This window comes from Ovis canadensis, chromosome 1, assembly GCF_042477335.2.
Source record: "Ovis canadensis isolate MfBH-ARS-UI-01 breed Bighorn chromosome 1, ARS-UI_OviCan_v2, whole genome shotgun sequence".
Taxonomy (NCBI): Eukaryota; Metazoa; Chordata; class Mammalia; order Artiodactyla; family Bovidae; genus Ovis; species Ovis canadensis.
The window spans coordinates 240,271,108-240,285,087 of record NC_091245.1 but is presented as its reverse complement, the minus strand read 5'-3'; the positions used below and the strand labels follow the sequence as shown (position 1 = coordinate 240,285,087).

The 13,980-nt window shown below is 44.1% G+C and overlaps 1 protein-coding gene across 1 annotated transcript in view; it reads right to left on the bottom strand.

Moving 5' to 3' along the window:
* CLRN1 (clarin 1) overlaps window positions 1–13,980 on the bottom strand; it is a 47,719-nt gene that overhangs the window by 14,007 nt on the left and 19,732 nt on the right. The window contains exon 2 of the mRNA XM_069562738.1: window positions 6,077–6,256. Within this exon, the coding sequence (XP_069418839.1) occupies window positions 6,077–6,256 (180 nt within the window). The remainder of the gene's footprint in view (window positions 1–6,076; window positions 6,257–13,980) is intronic.

Genomic DNA, 13,980 nt, shown 5'->3' with positions numbered 1-13,980 from the left:
CCAACCATCTCATCTTCTGTCATCCCCTTCTACTCCTGCCCTCAATCTTTCCCAGCATCAGGGTCTTTTCCAGTGAATCAGTTCTTTGCATCAGGTGGCCAAAGTATTGGCATTTCAGCTTCAGCATCACAGTATTCAGGACTGATTTCTTCTCTGATTGACTGGTTTGATCTCCTTGCAGTCCAGGGGACTCTCAAGAGTCTTCGCCAACACCACAGTTCAAAAGCATCAATTCTTCAGTGCTCAGCTTTCTTTATAGTCCAATTCTCACATCCATACGTGACTACTGGAAAGACCATAGCTTTGACTAGATGGACCTTTATTGTAAAGTAATGTCTCTGCTTTGCTGCTGCTAAGTTGCTTCAGTCGGATCCGACTCTGTGTGACCCCATAGACGGCAGCCCACCAGGCTCCCCTGTCCCTAGGATTCTCAAGGCAAGGACACTGGAGTGGGTTGCCATTTCATTCTCTGCTTTAGAAACCTTTAAAAAGATCAGTGCCTAGCCTCCACCCCCAGAGATTCCAATTTAATTAGTGTGCTGTTGGATCCAGCATCTGTATATTTAGAACTTTTTTTTTTTTTTGGCTGCTCTGAGTCTTTACTGTGGCATGCAGACTTTCTCTAGTCATGGTGAAAGGGCTTCTCATTGCTATGCGTGGGCTTCTCTTGTTGCAGAGCATGGGTGCACAGATTCTGTAGTTGCAGGATATGGCCTTCTCTTGTTGGCCCTGAGGCATGTGGGTTCTTAGTCCCAACCAGTGATTGAACCTGCATCCTCGTTATTGGAAGGTGGAGTCTTAACCACTGGACCACCAGGGAAGTCCCAGTATGTTTAGAACTTTCTTCTGGTGATTCTAATACACTGTCCAGGAAGAGAATCACTGTCCAAAATGCACTGTGCATGAGTGTTAAATTGCTTCAGTCATGTCCGACCCTTTGTGACGCTATGGACTGTAGCGTGCCAGGTGCCTCTGTCCATGAGAGTCTCCAGGCAAAAATAGTGGAGTGGGTTGCCATGCCCTCCTCCAGGGAATCTTCCCAACCCAGGATCTGACCTGTGTCTCTTCCATCTCCTGCATTGGCAGGTTGGTTCTTTACCACTGGCCCTTTCTGGGAAGCCCCAAAATGCACTGTGGGAGACCATTAGGAAATCTAGTGTTATATCTCAGTTCTAGGTTATAATTGACAAGATGAGAAAAAGCGAATTAACTGACTTGGGTGGTTTCATGAGAGAATGATAATAGGAGACTGAGGATCGTGAGCCGGGCTGGAGGCCATGAGAATTGGGAGGTACTTCTGGTCCAGGATGGCAACAGGATTCTGGACTGTACAGACCAGCAAGCGGTGGTGACTGCACTGTTGCTGGCCTCACCCAGAGCTTGGCTCCCTTTCCTCCTTTCCCCAGAGTGTCTGGCATGCAGCTCATCAGGATACACCAGGAGATGCTCACAGCATTGTTACTCCAGGCAGCATGCAAGGTTCCAGACAGACAAACAGGAAGAGCTCTTTTCCCTCCCCTTCTCCTGTCTTCACCCCTCAGGATGCCAAGTCTGGGGCTCCCACCCAGCAGGGAGGTGGACAGCTGAAGAAATAGCCCTGGCATGACATAGCATGGGGAAGGAGGAGGGGGGGTCCTGAGGAAGCCAGGGTGAGCAAGAGAAGAAAAAAAGGGAAGGAGTTTTTCTCTGCTGGCTGTGAGGGAGGCCACCTAGGCAGAGAAACAGGGGAGGCCACTCAGAAGGGAGCTGCCCCGGGGGAGGGGTCTCTAGTGACGTGTGACCCCCACCACCCCACCCCCACCCCTGTACCCTAGGGCATTAAGGGATTCCTCCCCCAGCACAAGCTCCAACCTCTGAGTGTATGCTCCATTGGCTTACATTCTGAGTGTCTGTGATAAGGGCTGTGAAATCCCCATCTTTCCACAAGTGGGGCTTAAACCTGGGAGTCGCTGTGACTGTTACAGCTTTAGAGAAACTTTTCCAAACCTCCAGGGGCTTCCGGGTACTGTAGGTAGACCAAACAGAATGGAGTAGTTAGTCTGTGATTCAAGAATGGCCTGTTACCTCTAGAGGCCACAAAGTGTCAGTCCATCTGACCGTCACACCTTTTGTTGTCACACAGTTTTTTAAAAAATTGTTGAAATTTTTGGCATTTCAAAATAAGAAATTTGCGACTTCCCTGGCGGGCCAATGATTAATAAGACTCTGCATTTCCAATGCAGGGGGCATGGCTTTGATCCCTATTCTGGTAACTAAGATCCCACATGCCTCATGGTTGGGCCAAACTGTAAATAAATAAATAAGTCCCATTGAAAAATAAAAATTTAGGACTTAAAGAAAGCAGATAATCTGGCAACACAGGGCCTTTATCCTCTGCCAGAGGCCGGTCTGTAGCTGGTCCATTCCTTTCTCACCCTCTTCCTTCTCTCATCCACAAAACTTCATTGACCACCTGCTTTTGCAATAAGTTCAAGGATAAATCCAATACAGTATAAGTACAGGGCCTGTGTTCCCGCATATATTTCTGTGCTCAGGCTTTCTTTGGATTGGACTTGGCCAAAAGCCGAGATAAGAACTGGGACTTGGATTAAATTCTGCATCCTTCTGAGTCATCCTGCTTTCAAATACTGTTAGTTCGGTCGTCCATTAGAACTGTCAAATAATTTGTCTTCCAAATGGGCTGTTCTCAGTTTTCATTCAGAAGCCGGAGTGTGAGATAGCTGTGCCACTTAATAAGCTGCTGTGTCTCGGCGTCAGACCAACTCTTCTTTCCTCTACCCTGTGATGCTGGGTCCAGACTCCCCATACTCGGGTTCTGTCTTGTTGACTGTTCTGCCCACAGGGAGGGCAGCAGGCAGGGAAGTGAGGTCTGGCTGGTCTTGTCATGGGGCTAGCGCTGTTCCAGGCAGCAACTGGGGAGTTCCCAAGCTCTTTCCACACTCCCAGAGCTGCCCCCTGGTGTCCCGTGAGAGTGCCATCCTCTCAAGGGACAGTGCCACTTCCTCAGAGGGCTGAGACCCAGTGCCCTGGGGCCTCCCCTCCAGCCTCAAGGTTCTGGTAACCCTAAACTCTCCCTTGGGTTCTCTAAGCCCTAGGGATGGCCACTGCTTTCTGACATTGCCATCTCTGAGTTACCTCTGGGTCTCCTTTTTTCAATCCTCTAACATCTGTGTAATCAACTCCCTATGGCCATGGTTCTCAAACCTGAGCTTTCAGCAGAGTCACGTGGCGTGCATGCGCAGTTGCGTCCAACTCTTTGGGACTCCATGGACTGCGGGCCGCCAGGCTCCTCTGTCCATGGCAAGAATACTGGCACAGATTGCCATCTCTATATCCAGGGGATCTCCCCGACTCAGGGATCGAACCCAGTCTTTTGTGTCTCCTGCAGTGGCGGGAAGATTCTTTACCCACTGTGCCACCTGGGAAGTTGCGAGTCACCTGGAGGGCTTGCTAAAACACAGATTTCTGGGCTCCACTCCAGAGTGTCTGATTCAGGAGGTCTGGGGTGAAGGCAGAGAATTTGCTTTTCTATTAAGTTCCCAGGTGATGCAGATGGTGTCGGTCTGGGGACTCCACTTGAAGAACCACTGCGGAACATTATATTCCCTCTGATAAGTTAGTATGTATCCTGTGGTCTAGTTGGCCCTTGGCTGATGCAAGGAGTTCCACTAAAATAGCACGCCATCCAGATCCGCCAGTTTGGTTTGCTGAGTGGGGTGGGGGTGAAGTAACCCCAATACCCGCTTTTAACCTGGCCTTCCCTTGGGATTGAATCGCTTTGTCTGTCTGTCTGTACCTTGTACCTGTGCTGTTGCCCCTCAGCCCTGATTGCAGAGGCCTTGGCCTCCCTTTGCACTGTTCTATCCTCTCTCTCTGGAGTCTGTCCCACCACCTCTACGGGCCTCCTCTGCTAATTCTGTCCCATTCGAATTCTGCTTTCTCTGACCTGTGCTGTTTACGTGACCAGCTTCACATCTCGTTCTGGACTTGCTTTTGCCAAGTCAGTGGATATGTACTGAAGTGTCTACTGTGTGCAGAGCCCCATGCTGGAGGCTTGTGTGAGAGTACCAAAGATGGGAAGGACTTAGACACTGCTGCCATAGGGTAATCACTGCTGCACAATTGAAACTGTGCTGTTTACGTGTGAAAAATACGGAAACTGTCTTAGCAGAACCCTCACTAGAGACAGAACTACTTCAGTTGGGTAAATAATTGATTAGTAAGATGTAGAGGGGGTAAAGGGCTCCCCAGGTGGCTCAGTGGTAAAGAATGCCTGTGGTGCCAGGGACCTGAGTTCAATCCCTGGATCGGGAAGATTTCCCTAACAACCCACTCTAGTGTTCTTGACTGAGAAATATACATGCATGCATGTTGAAAGGGGGTAAGACCCCAAGAAGTTGAGACAGGCTGAGACCCAGGACATTTTACTAGAGTGTTTGCACCTGGATGAATATCTCTTTGAGAGACAGGATGTGAAGAAACTCTAAGGGACTAAAAATCACTGCATGCATGGGCAGTTGGGGCAAATTATGAATAGTAGAATACAAAAAGGCCAAAGCTCAGCTGCCACTTCTGAGTTTCAGGCAACAAAAGCAGTGTACTCCTCATGACCCCTGCACACAGCACCCCGAGGGGGTGGGAAGACCACTTAGGCCACCTCTCCAGCCTGACCCACAGATCCACCTCCCCCCACAATCCTCATCCCATTTAAGGAACCAGCTCCCTGTAAACTCAGGGAGCAAGCAAGGACACCTGTTACTTCTCTTTACTCCCTCATGCTTCAGCACAAGTCCCCATAAAGCCTGCCTGGATGCCTCCTCTGGCCTCTGAGCAATTTCTATTGATTAAAAAGCCCAAGAGTCCAGGGCAGTAACAAACTGTGCTTAGGTTACCATGGATAGAGGCTGATATACTGCTTTCTAAGATGCGTGAGCATCTGTTAACTGCATGGGTTTGTCTGATTGAGAAGGAGCTGTGCAAGTTGGTGACCAGAGTTGAATTGTGCAGGGAGAAGTGAGTGGTGTCAAGAAAGAGAAGGGGCCTGGGGGCTAGGGGCTGGGAGAGGGAGCTGGCAGCCAAAGGGCAAGCTGCAAAGAAAGAGTCTAATATGGATCTTCAATACAGCGTTCACTAGTGTGAGCTGTATTCTGTCTTGTCTCTCTGTGAAATCGCTAATAAAATTACTCGCTTCCTGGGGACAGGACAAACACTGAGTCTCTGCGAGTTTGGAGTGGAGTGAAATCAGAGACCTCCCATAGAAGAGCAGTGCGTATAAGCTAGACTCTTTTGATTTTCTCATCTGTATCTTTCTCTTCCTTGTAAATATATTGGAAACACCCTGTGGCATGAACTGGGTTTTATATTGTTTCCCATCAGCCTTGGTTATTGAGTAGGATGTTTATTGATGAACTAATTTCTGGGCTTAGAGTTTTACTTGTTCAGATACACCTACTTAGGCTACACAAAGTCCCTATAAGCCTGAATATGGCAACTCATGTGTTGGGGTACACTGGCTCTACTCTTTTTTGATGGCTTGTATTTATTTTTCTGATTATGAATAGATACATGCACATTACTGAACATTTGGAAATATTAAAAAGTATGAGAAAAATGAAAACCACTCACAATTTTACTGCTCAGAGATTACCACCAACAGAATAGACTCTCTCTCTCTCTCTCTCTCTCTATATATATATATATATGGGGGTGGGGCTATATATATGGAGAGTATATATATAATATATGTATATATTCTCTATATTTATATAAGAAATCAAATTAATTTTATCTTTATAAAATCTTATATACTGCTTTTTCTACTTTTTTATATGAGCATTTGTTCTTTCAATTACATCTTCTTCAAAACAATTCAATGCCAGCTAGTTGGATAGACTACCGTAAGGAATTTGTTGCCTCCCCTCTTGTTGGATAATTACACTTTTCTCCACCTTTTGCTCTCATAAATACTGCCACAGTGAACATCCACATATATGTACTGTCATTTTATATTTGGGTAGGTGTATCTTTTGTACACTTACAAGCCCATTTGTCTTCAGAGGTAGAATTTTGTACTCACCTGAAATGAAGCTCAAAAGATACAACCCCAGTGGACCATGCAGAGTTTCAAAGGGCTTGCCAAAAGCATTGTACATGAAGAAGGCTGTCCCCACCAGGGTTAAAACGATGAGGATTGTGGAGAAGAGAATGACATTGACGTGAATACTGACTGGGATAGCTTTGAGCAAATCTGGGAAAACTGAAGACAAAACAAAGATTGGGAGAATTGTCATCAGTGGTCATCTGCAAGTGTAATTTAAAAGATTAAATCCCTCTTTTTTTCACTTCAGCAGTCACTAAAATCCTTCAAATTAATACATTCTCACTTACTCATTTACAAGGAATTTACAAAAAGGTTTAAACATGGTATTATTTTATAGAACTCACCAGTAAAATCTAGCAGTGGGGAAAATTTGAGGGATTTTTTTTTGCCCTTGGTCATATGTAATTACTTAAATAAACAAGTGCTAGTCTTATAACCAAAAGCTATACATTTTGATGACCAAACTTTTAAAGACATTTCTCAGTAGGCTTTTTTTTTTTTTCAATCTATCTTAACTTGTAATGACATTTTCAGAACTGGGAGAATAAAACCATCAGGAGATTTTTATACTTCCTTTGCTACAAAAAAAAAAAAAAAAAAAAATCTAGTCCACACCAAGATTAAAGAATGGGGTATTTTCAGTCGACTTCAATATTTTGATGTAGCACAAACTGTGGGAAAATAATTTCTGGTGATACAAGAAATATTTTCCATTTAGAAAACATGCCAAATCTATTTCTAGACTTTGTGTTCAGGGCAAGTTTTTCTTGTTTGCAGAGGAAATGAAATACTTTATAAATGTAGCATTTCTCTTATCTGGTAAGGCATCAACTTGCTTAGCATCAGCAAACCAGGCAAAATCAATCTGGATAAGTTTAGTTTAGTCCACAAACTTGATTTATTGAACACCTACTGTGTGCCAAACATTGTTCTAGGTGCTGGAAATAGAGCCATAAAATAAGACAAGGTCCCTGTTGTCTTGTGGAGTTTATAACCTAATGGGAGTTGATAGATAAATAACAGATAAATAAATGAACGTGACAGTTTATTGCCAAAGGAGGCCCCCATCAATTCCTTGCCTCTTTTTACATATATGTTACTTCCCCTATAAGAGGTAGAATTTATTCCTCAGTCCCCTTGAACCTGGGCTGGTCTATGACTGCTCTATGACCATTTGAATATGGCAGAGCTTCCCAGGTGGCACTAATGGTAAAGAATCCGCCTGCCAATGTGGGTTCAGTCTCTGGATCAGGAAGATTTCCTGCAGAAGGAAATAGCAACCCACTCCAGTATTCTCTCCTGGAGAATTCCATGGACAGAAGAGCCTGGTGGGCTATGATCCATGGGGTTGCAAACAGACACAACTAAAGTGACTTAGCACACACCCAGAAGTACATCATGCCACTTTCAAGCCTGGTCTATAAGAGGACCAGCTATTTCCACTTCTTTTTTTTTTTTTTTTTGGAGGCTTGAGCTGCTGTGCAGGAAGTCCATTTCTCTGCTGGGAAAAGAGGCCACACAGAGGAGCACCAGGGCACCAGACACAGGAGGAAAGAATCTTACACATCCAGCCCAGAAAAGCTTCCAGGTGACTCCAATCTCAGCTGCTGTTCAACTGCAGCAGGGAGAGACCCAATCAAGAACTGTCCCAGCTGAACTGGTACATTTTTGTTTTAAGCCTGTGAGCTTTGAGCAGCTATTATGCACTGGGAACAAGACACTTTCAGATAGTGATAATGCTTTGGAGAAATAAAAGAGGGTGATGGGATTTTGAGTGATAGATGAGTGGATGGGGGTGGTCAGGAAAGTGATGCCAGAACTGACACCTGAATACTGAGAGGGAGGTGGCTATATAGAGATCTGGGGAAGAGCATTCCAGGGGAAAGGAACACAGCTGAAGCAGAAGGGAGCCAGTGCAGGTTCCTGGTGAATGAGGTTGAGGCAGAAGGGGGGTTGCTAGACTGGGATCATATTGTTACACCTGCTAGATCCTGGTCTGTTGACCATGGTAAGGGGGGTGGGAGGCGGTCTGCCCTTTTGCTAAATTCAGCTGGAAGCCACTGGAGGGTTTTAAGTAGGAGAATGACATAATCTACTCCAAGATGTAAAACGATAGCTCTGGGGCTTCCCTGGTGGTCCACTGCAATACAGGGGACACCAGTTCAATCCCTGGCATGGGGAGACCCACATGATGCAGAGCAATTAAGCCCGTGTGCCACAACGACTGAGTCTGAGCTCTAGAGCCTGGGAGCCGCAAGTAATGAAGCCTGTGCACCTAGACCCCATGCTCTGCAACATGAGAAGCCACCGCAATGAGAAGCCCAAGCAATGCAACTAGAGAATAGCCCCTGCTTGTTGCAATTAGAGAAAATCCCACCTGCAGCAAGCAAGACCCAGCACAGCCAAAACTAAAAAAACAAACATTTTTAAAAAAGATTGCTCTGCCTTGCAGAGTCATGAGTCTAAGGGGGAGAGGGATGGAGGGAGGGTGCATGTGGAAGCTGGGATCCTGAGGATGGATTTTGGGGATGGGTGTTTCCAGTAATAAGAAATGGAGGCCTGGCCCAAGGCATAGTGGCAGAGGCTGTGAGAGGGTGTCAGATTTGTATTGTATTTTGGAGACGGAAGATAGAACTTGTTGAAAGAAAGAAACTGAGGATAACTCCTAGAGTAACTGAATAAATGGTGATGCTATTAAGTGGGATAAACAAGTAGAAAGAGCAGGTTTGGCCATGGGGGTGGGCGGTGATGCAAGAGTTCTATTTTAAATATTTGAAGTTTGAGTTGCATTTAAGCTATCCTAAGTAGAGATGACAAATAGGTTGTATGTACCTGGAGGTCTAGGAAGCAGGCAGAGATATTGAAGGGGGTGAAACTAGGGTGAGGAAAGCAAGGTGTCTAGAGCAAAAAGGAAAGCTTAAGGAGATAGTGACACTCTGGGGCCAACCCTGTACTTGCACAAGCCCAGGGTAGATGTCTCATTAACTTCTACGACCAAGGTGTCTCAATGGCCTCACCCTAGTCCTGGCCCTGGTCATTAAACCCAGGGGAATGGCTATCACTTGTGGAGAAGCTACAGCTAGAGGAAAGATGGGCGCAAGAGAGGAAGAGAGCTTATGAATTAGGAGCAAATTCACAGATTGAACAGCAGGGAAGCCAAGGGAAGAAAATGTCTCAAGGAAGAAGTGGTCAGCTGTGCAAATACATGTCCTGTGGCCACAGCGCTGTGCTCCTGATCATGTGTCTGAAAGTGACCAGGAGAAGGAGGTGCATTGTTTCAGAACAAACCCTTCACCACTTGCAAGATATAACTCACAACATATGGACATACATGATACACGCTTAGTGCTATCAGAGAGGGAGCATCCTCTTCACGAGTACAGACAAGGTCATTCTTTTAAGTATAAAAATCTACCTTTTATTAATGGGTTTCCTTGGTTGTTCAGATGGTAAAGAATCTGCCTGCAATGCAGGAGACCCAGGTTCAATCCCTGGGTTGGAAAGACCCCCTGAAGAAGGAAATAGCAACCCACTCTAGTATTCTTGCCTTGAAAATTTCATGGACAGAGAAGCCCGGAGGGCTACAGTCCATAGGGTCACAGTCAGACATGACTGAATGACTTAACACTACTACTCCCTTTTATATAAAATGGAGCAAATTCTGAAATGCCATAATGTAAAACCCCAAGAACTGACTGACCCGTAAACATTGCTTTACCATGAAATTTAAGTAATTGCTCTGTAACTGAAAAGCAGACACACAAAAAGGAGAGAGTACTTACACTTAAAGACGCTCATGTTCATTTGTCACTCAGACAAAAAAGTTCATGTTTTTAAATATCATTTTGGAAATTCAGTCACTGTGAACCAACCCCTCAGTGTATCAATAGAAATAAATGTATCTGGGGAGCGTAGGTGAAGGATACCCGAAATGATAGTACTCTCTGCACCGTCATTGCAACTTCCTATGAGTCTAAAATTGTGCCCTCCCAGTGCTCTCTCTGAGTCCTCACTCAGGAGTCCTGGGCAGGTCATTTGAACTGAGGTTTACTTACACAATATTTCCTGTACAATCTCATAATAAGAGGGGGAAAAGAGTGAGTGTTAGTTGCTTAGTCATGTCTGACTCTTTGCAACCCCATGGATTATAAGCCCGCCAGGCTCCTCTATTCACAGAATTTCCTAGGCAAGAACACTGGAGTGGGTAGCCATTCCCCTCTCCAGAGTATTTTCCTGATCAAGGGATCAAACCTGGGTCTTCCGTATCACAGGCAGATTCTTTACCATCTGAGCCACCCGGGAAGCCCCATAATAAGAGAAATGCACATTAAGTCTGTGAGATACCATTTTCCACAAATCATATTTACAAAGATGAAAACATATAGTGACAGCCTATGTTAGTTAAGGCATAGGGAAATGGAGACCTTTCTGTACTTTTCTTAGGAGTATAAATGGATACAGCTTCCTTTGGGGCTTTACATGACTATAAAGCATTAAAATGCATGTATCCTTCACTCAGCACTTTACTTCCAGGAGTTTATCCTATGGATGCTTTGCGCATGAATTCAATAGAATATCACAAGGATATTAATGGCACCATTTTTAAATTTTATTAATTTTTTAATTGAAGGATATTTGCTTTACAGAAGTTTGTTGTTTTCTTTCAAACATCAACATGAATCCGCCATAGGTGTACATATCATGGCAGCATTTTTTTGTAAAAACACAAGGTGGAAAATTATTTACATGTCTATCGATATGGCATCCATATAATGAAATGTAAATCAATGGTTTCAAACAATGAAGTGAATCTTTAAGAACAGGTATGGACTTATCGTTAAAATGTGATGTTTAATTTAAAAAAATACCTAAAGAGAAAGTGCCTGATTCTGTCATTTGGGAAAAAGCCAAAGGAGGATGTAATAATTTAAATATTTCACGTATCTGATTTAATTCTCTCAACGATGCCACGGTATAGGTACCATGATTAGTTTTTTTTTTCCTCTGGCAAGTAGTTTCCTCTCTTTCCCAGAGGAAACATCTGGGACTCAGATGTAATGTGCCCAAGGCTTTCATTTAGTGAGTTGCAGAGACTTGAACTATGTCCACTCTTATTCACCAGGCTAGAGCCTTGGGGACAGGCATGCTTGTCTCAGTTCAGTTCAGTGCAGTGCAGTCGCTCAGTCGTGTCCGACTCTTTGCGACCCCATGAATCGCAGCACGCCAGCCCTCCCTGTTCATCACCATCTCCCGGAGTCCACTCAGACTCATGTCCATCGAGTCCGTGATGCCATCCAGCCATCTCATCCTCTATCGTCCCCTTCTCCTGCTGCCCTCCCAGCATCAGAGTCTTTTCCAATGAGTCAACTCTTCACATGAGGTGGCCAAAGTACTGGAGTTTCAGCTTTAGCATCATTCCTTCCAAAGAAATCCCAGGGTTGATCTTCAGAATGGACTGGTTGGATCTCCTTGCAGTCCAAGGGACTCTCAAGAGTCTTCTTCAACACCACAGTTCAAAAGCATCAATTCTTCGGCACTCAGCCTTCTTCACGGTCCAAATCTCACATCCATACATGACCACAGGAAAAACCATAGCCTTGACTAGATGGAGGTCTAGGCAGAGACTATTTCTAAAAGATTACACGTGAAACTGGTAACATTGCTTCTGGGGAAGGAGACTGAGAGATTTTTCATTATTACCTTTTAAACACCTAACTCTTATTTACTTATGTATTTGTGGCTGGGATGGGTCTTTGTTGCTGGGTGGGCTTTTCTCTGGTTGCAGGGAGAGGGGGCTACTCTCTAGTTGCGGTGCGTGGGCTTCCCATTGCAGTGGCTTCTCTTGTCGGGGCGCATGGGCGGTAGGGTACGCAAGCTTCAGTAGCTGTGGCACATGAGCTCAGTAGCTGTGGTTCCCAGGCTCTAGAGCACAAGCCCAGTAGTGTGTCACACCAGCCTAGTTGCTCCGTGGCATGTGGGATCTTCCCAGTTCAGGGATCAGACCCACGTCTCCTGAATTGGCAGGTGGATTCTTTACTGCTGAACCACCTGTGAAGTCCCCACTATAGTCCTTTTAGTTCAGTTTGGAAAAAAAATTTACCACTCCGCATGCATTATCTATTCAATAAATACATGAATATTAAAAACAACACAAAAGCATAAATGAAGACAAGAAGTTCCCATGACTGTTCTAGATTAAAAGAGACTTCAGGAGATATACTAACCAAATGCAATGTGTGGGGATTGTTTGCAATTTGAACAAAACTTTATAAAAGATATTTTTAAAATAACGAAAATTGACAGTGGACTGAGTTTTAGATATTACAGAACTGTTATTGATGTTGTTGGTTATGTCAAAGGTGTTGTGATTGTGTTTTGAAAAGTTCTTATTAATTAGAAATTGGATGGATGGATAGATAGATAAAAATAAAATAAGAAAATGCCTCTGCTTTGTTTGGAAGACGGAGGCACATGGGGTGTTGAAATGCTGAGCCTGGGTTGTCAGTGATTGTATTGGTCCATGCTGCCCTGTGTTCTGAGGGTACAGAGTGAACCAGCTGGTCTGCGATCACTTGCCCCCCCCCTCCCCCCCGAAAATTCCAACTTCTGAGACATCTCAATCAATCTGACCTGCTATTCTTATACTTGGTCAGCTGTTGCTTTGGTTTTGACTAGCAGTTATCAAAAACCTTGGTTGCTTCTATCTCCGCACCTGTAGAATAGGTAGCAACCTCTTCATGTCTGACGGGGTAAGTAGGTTAAACCTGTTTGGAAATGGAGGGTTGTTACCAAATCGAAACAAAGGCAGAAGAAATTGTACTGATTCGCCTCCTGGAAAGAAAAGCCAGAAGCTAAAGTCAATATCACGTGGAGCATATTAATTCTCACGAAGTCTCTTAAAATTCCTACAGTTGTGAGAAAGTTACCCAGGAGGGCACTAATCCCTGCTTATTATGCTTAAATCTTATCAAGTTTCTTTGTTTGATAAAAATTCCCTGAGGTCTATAATGACCAATCAGAACTCTGATAACAACCCTCCATTTTCCAACCAACACTAATCTGACTTTTCCTTTGCTGAAGATGAGATCAGACCATTCAAATAAAAATTGGAAATTGTCACTTTAATGATATTGGATATTTTGTGTCTAGGAGGTAGATTTGTTCCTCTTTCCATTCTTTGAGGTGTAGGATTACAACACAGAAGAAGGATTTGAACATGTTGATCTCCGGAGGGGCTGTCATTAATCCAGCAAGTCACTTCTGGCCTCGAGAAATTACTTGATTAGCTGTTGACAAGTGAAAGGGAGTTATTTATGAAAATGGGCAGCCGATGCCATGTTAATAGCACAGGCTTGGTCTGTGGGTTCAGCATTACTCTCCCTCTTTTTCATTCCCTTATCACTGATTTCCTCCATCTATCTATGACTCCGTGTGTCTAGGTCTCCTCATCCTTCAACCACCCAAACCCCTAATTACCCTTCCTTTTTTCACCAGACTTCTTCAAAGAGAAATATGTGAGTAATAAAAATAAGGCAAATAATTATATGGCATGTGTGCCACATACTTTAGGTATATTGCATAAATCAGCACACTTAATACAACAATATAAAGAAAGTACTATTATATGCTCAGTGTGTAGATTTTAAAAAAGAAGGCATAAAGAAGTAAGTTGTATAAAGTCACACAGTGGCCTCACTGCCTTCACTTTTACTTTGCCCTCTATTGTCAAGATTAAAGTAAAATTAATACAGTTAAAAATTCTCTCTTTTTAATGTAATTCTGTGCATTTTGACAAATGCTTGCAATCATGTAACCACCACCACAATCAATTTATCTTATTAGAACTATTCCACATTTCCCCAAACTTCCTGTTTCCCCTT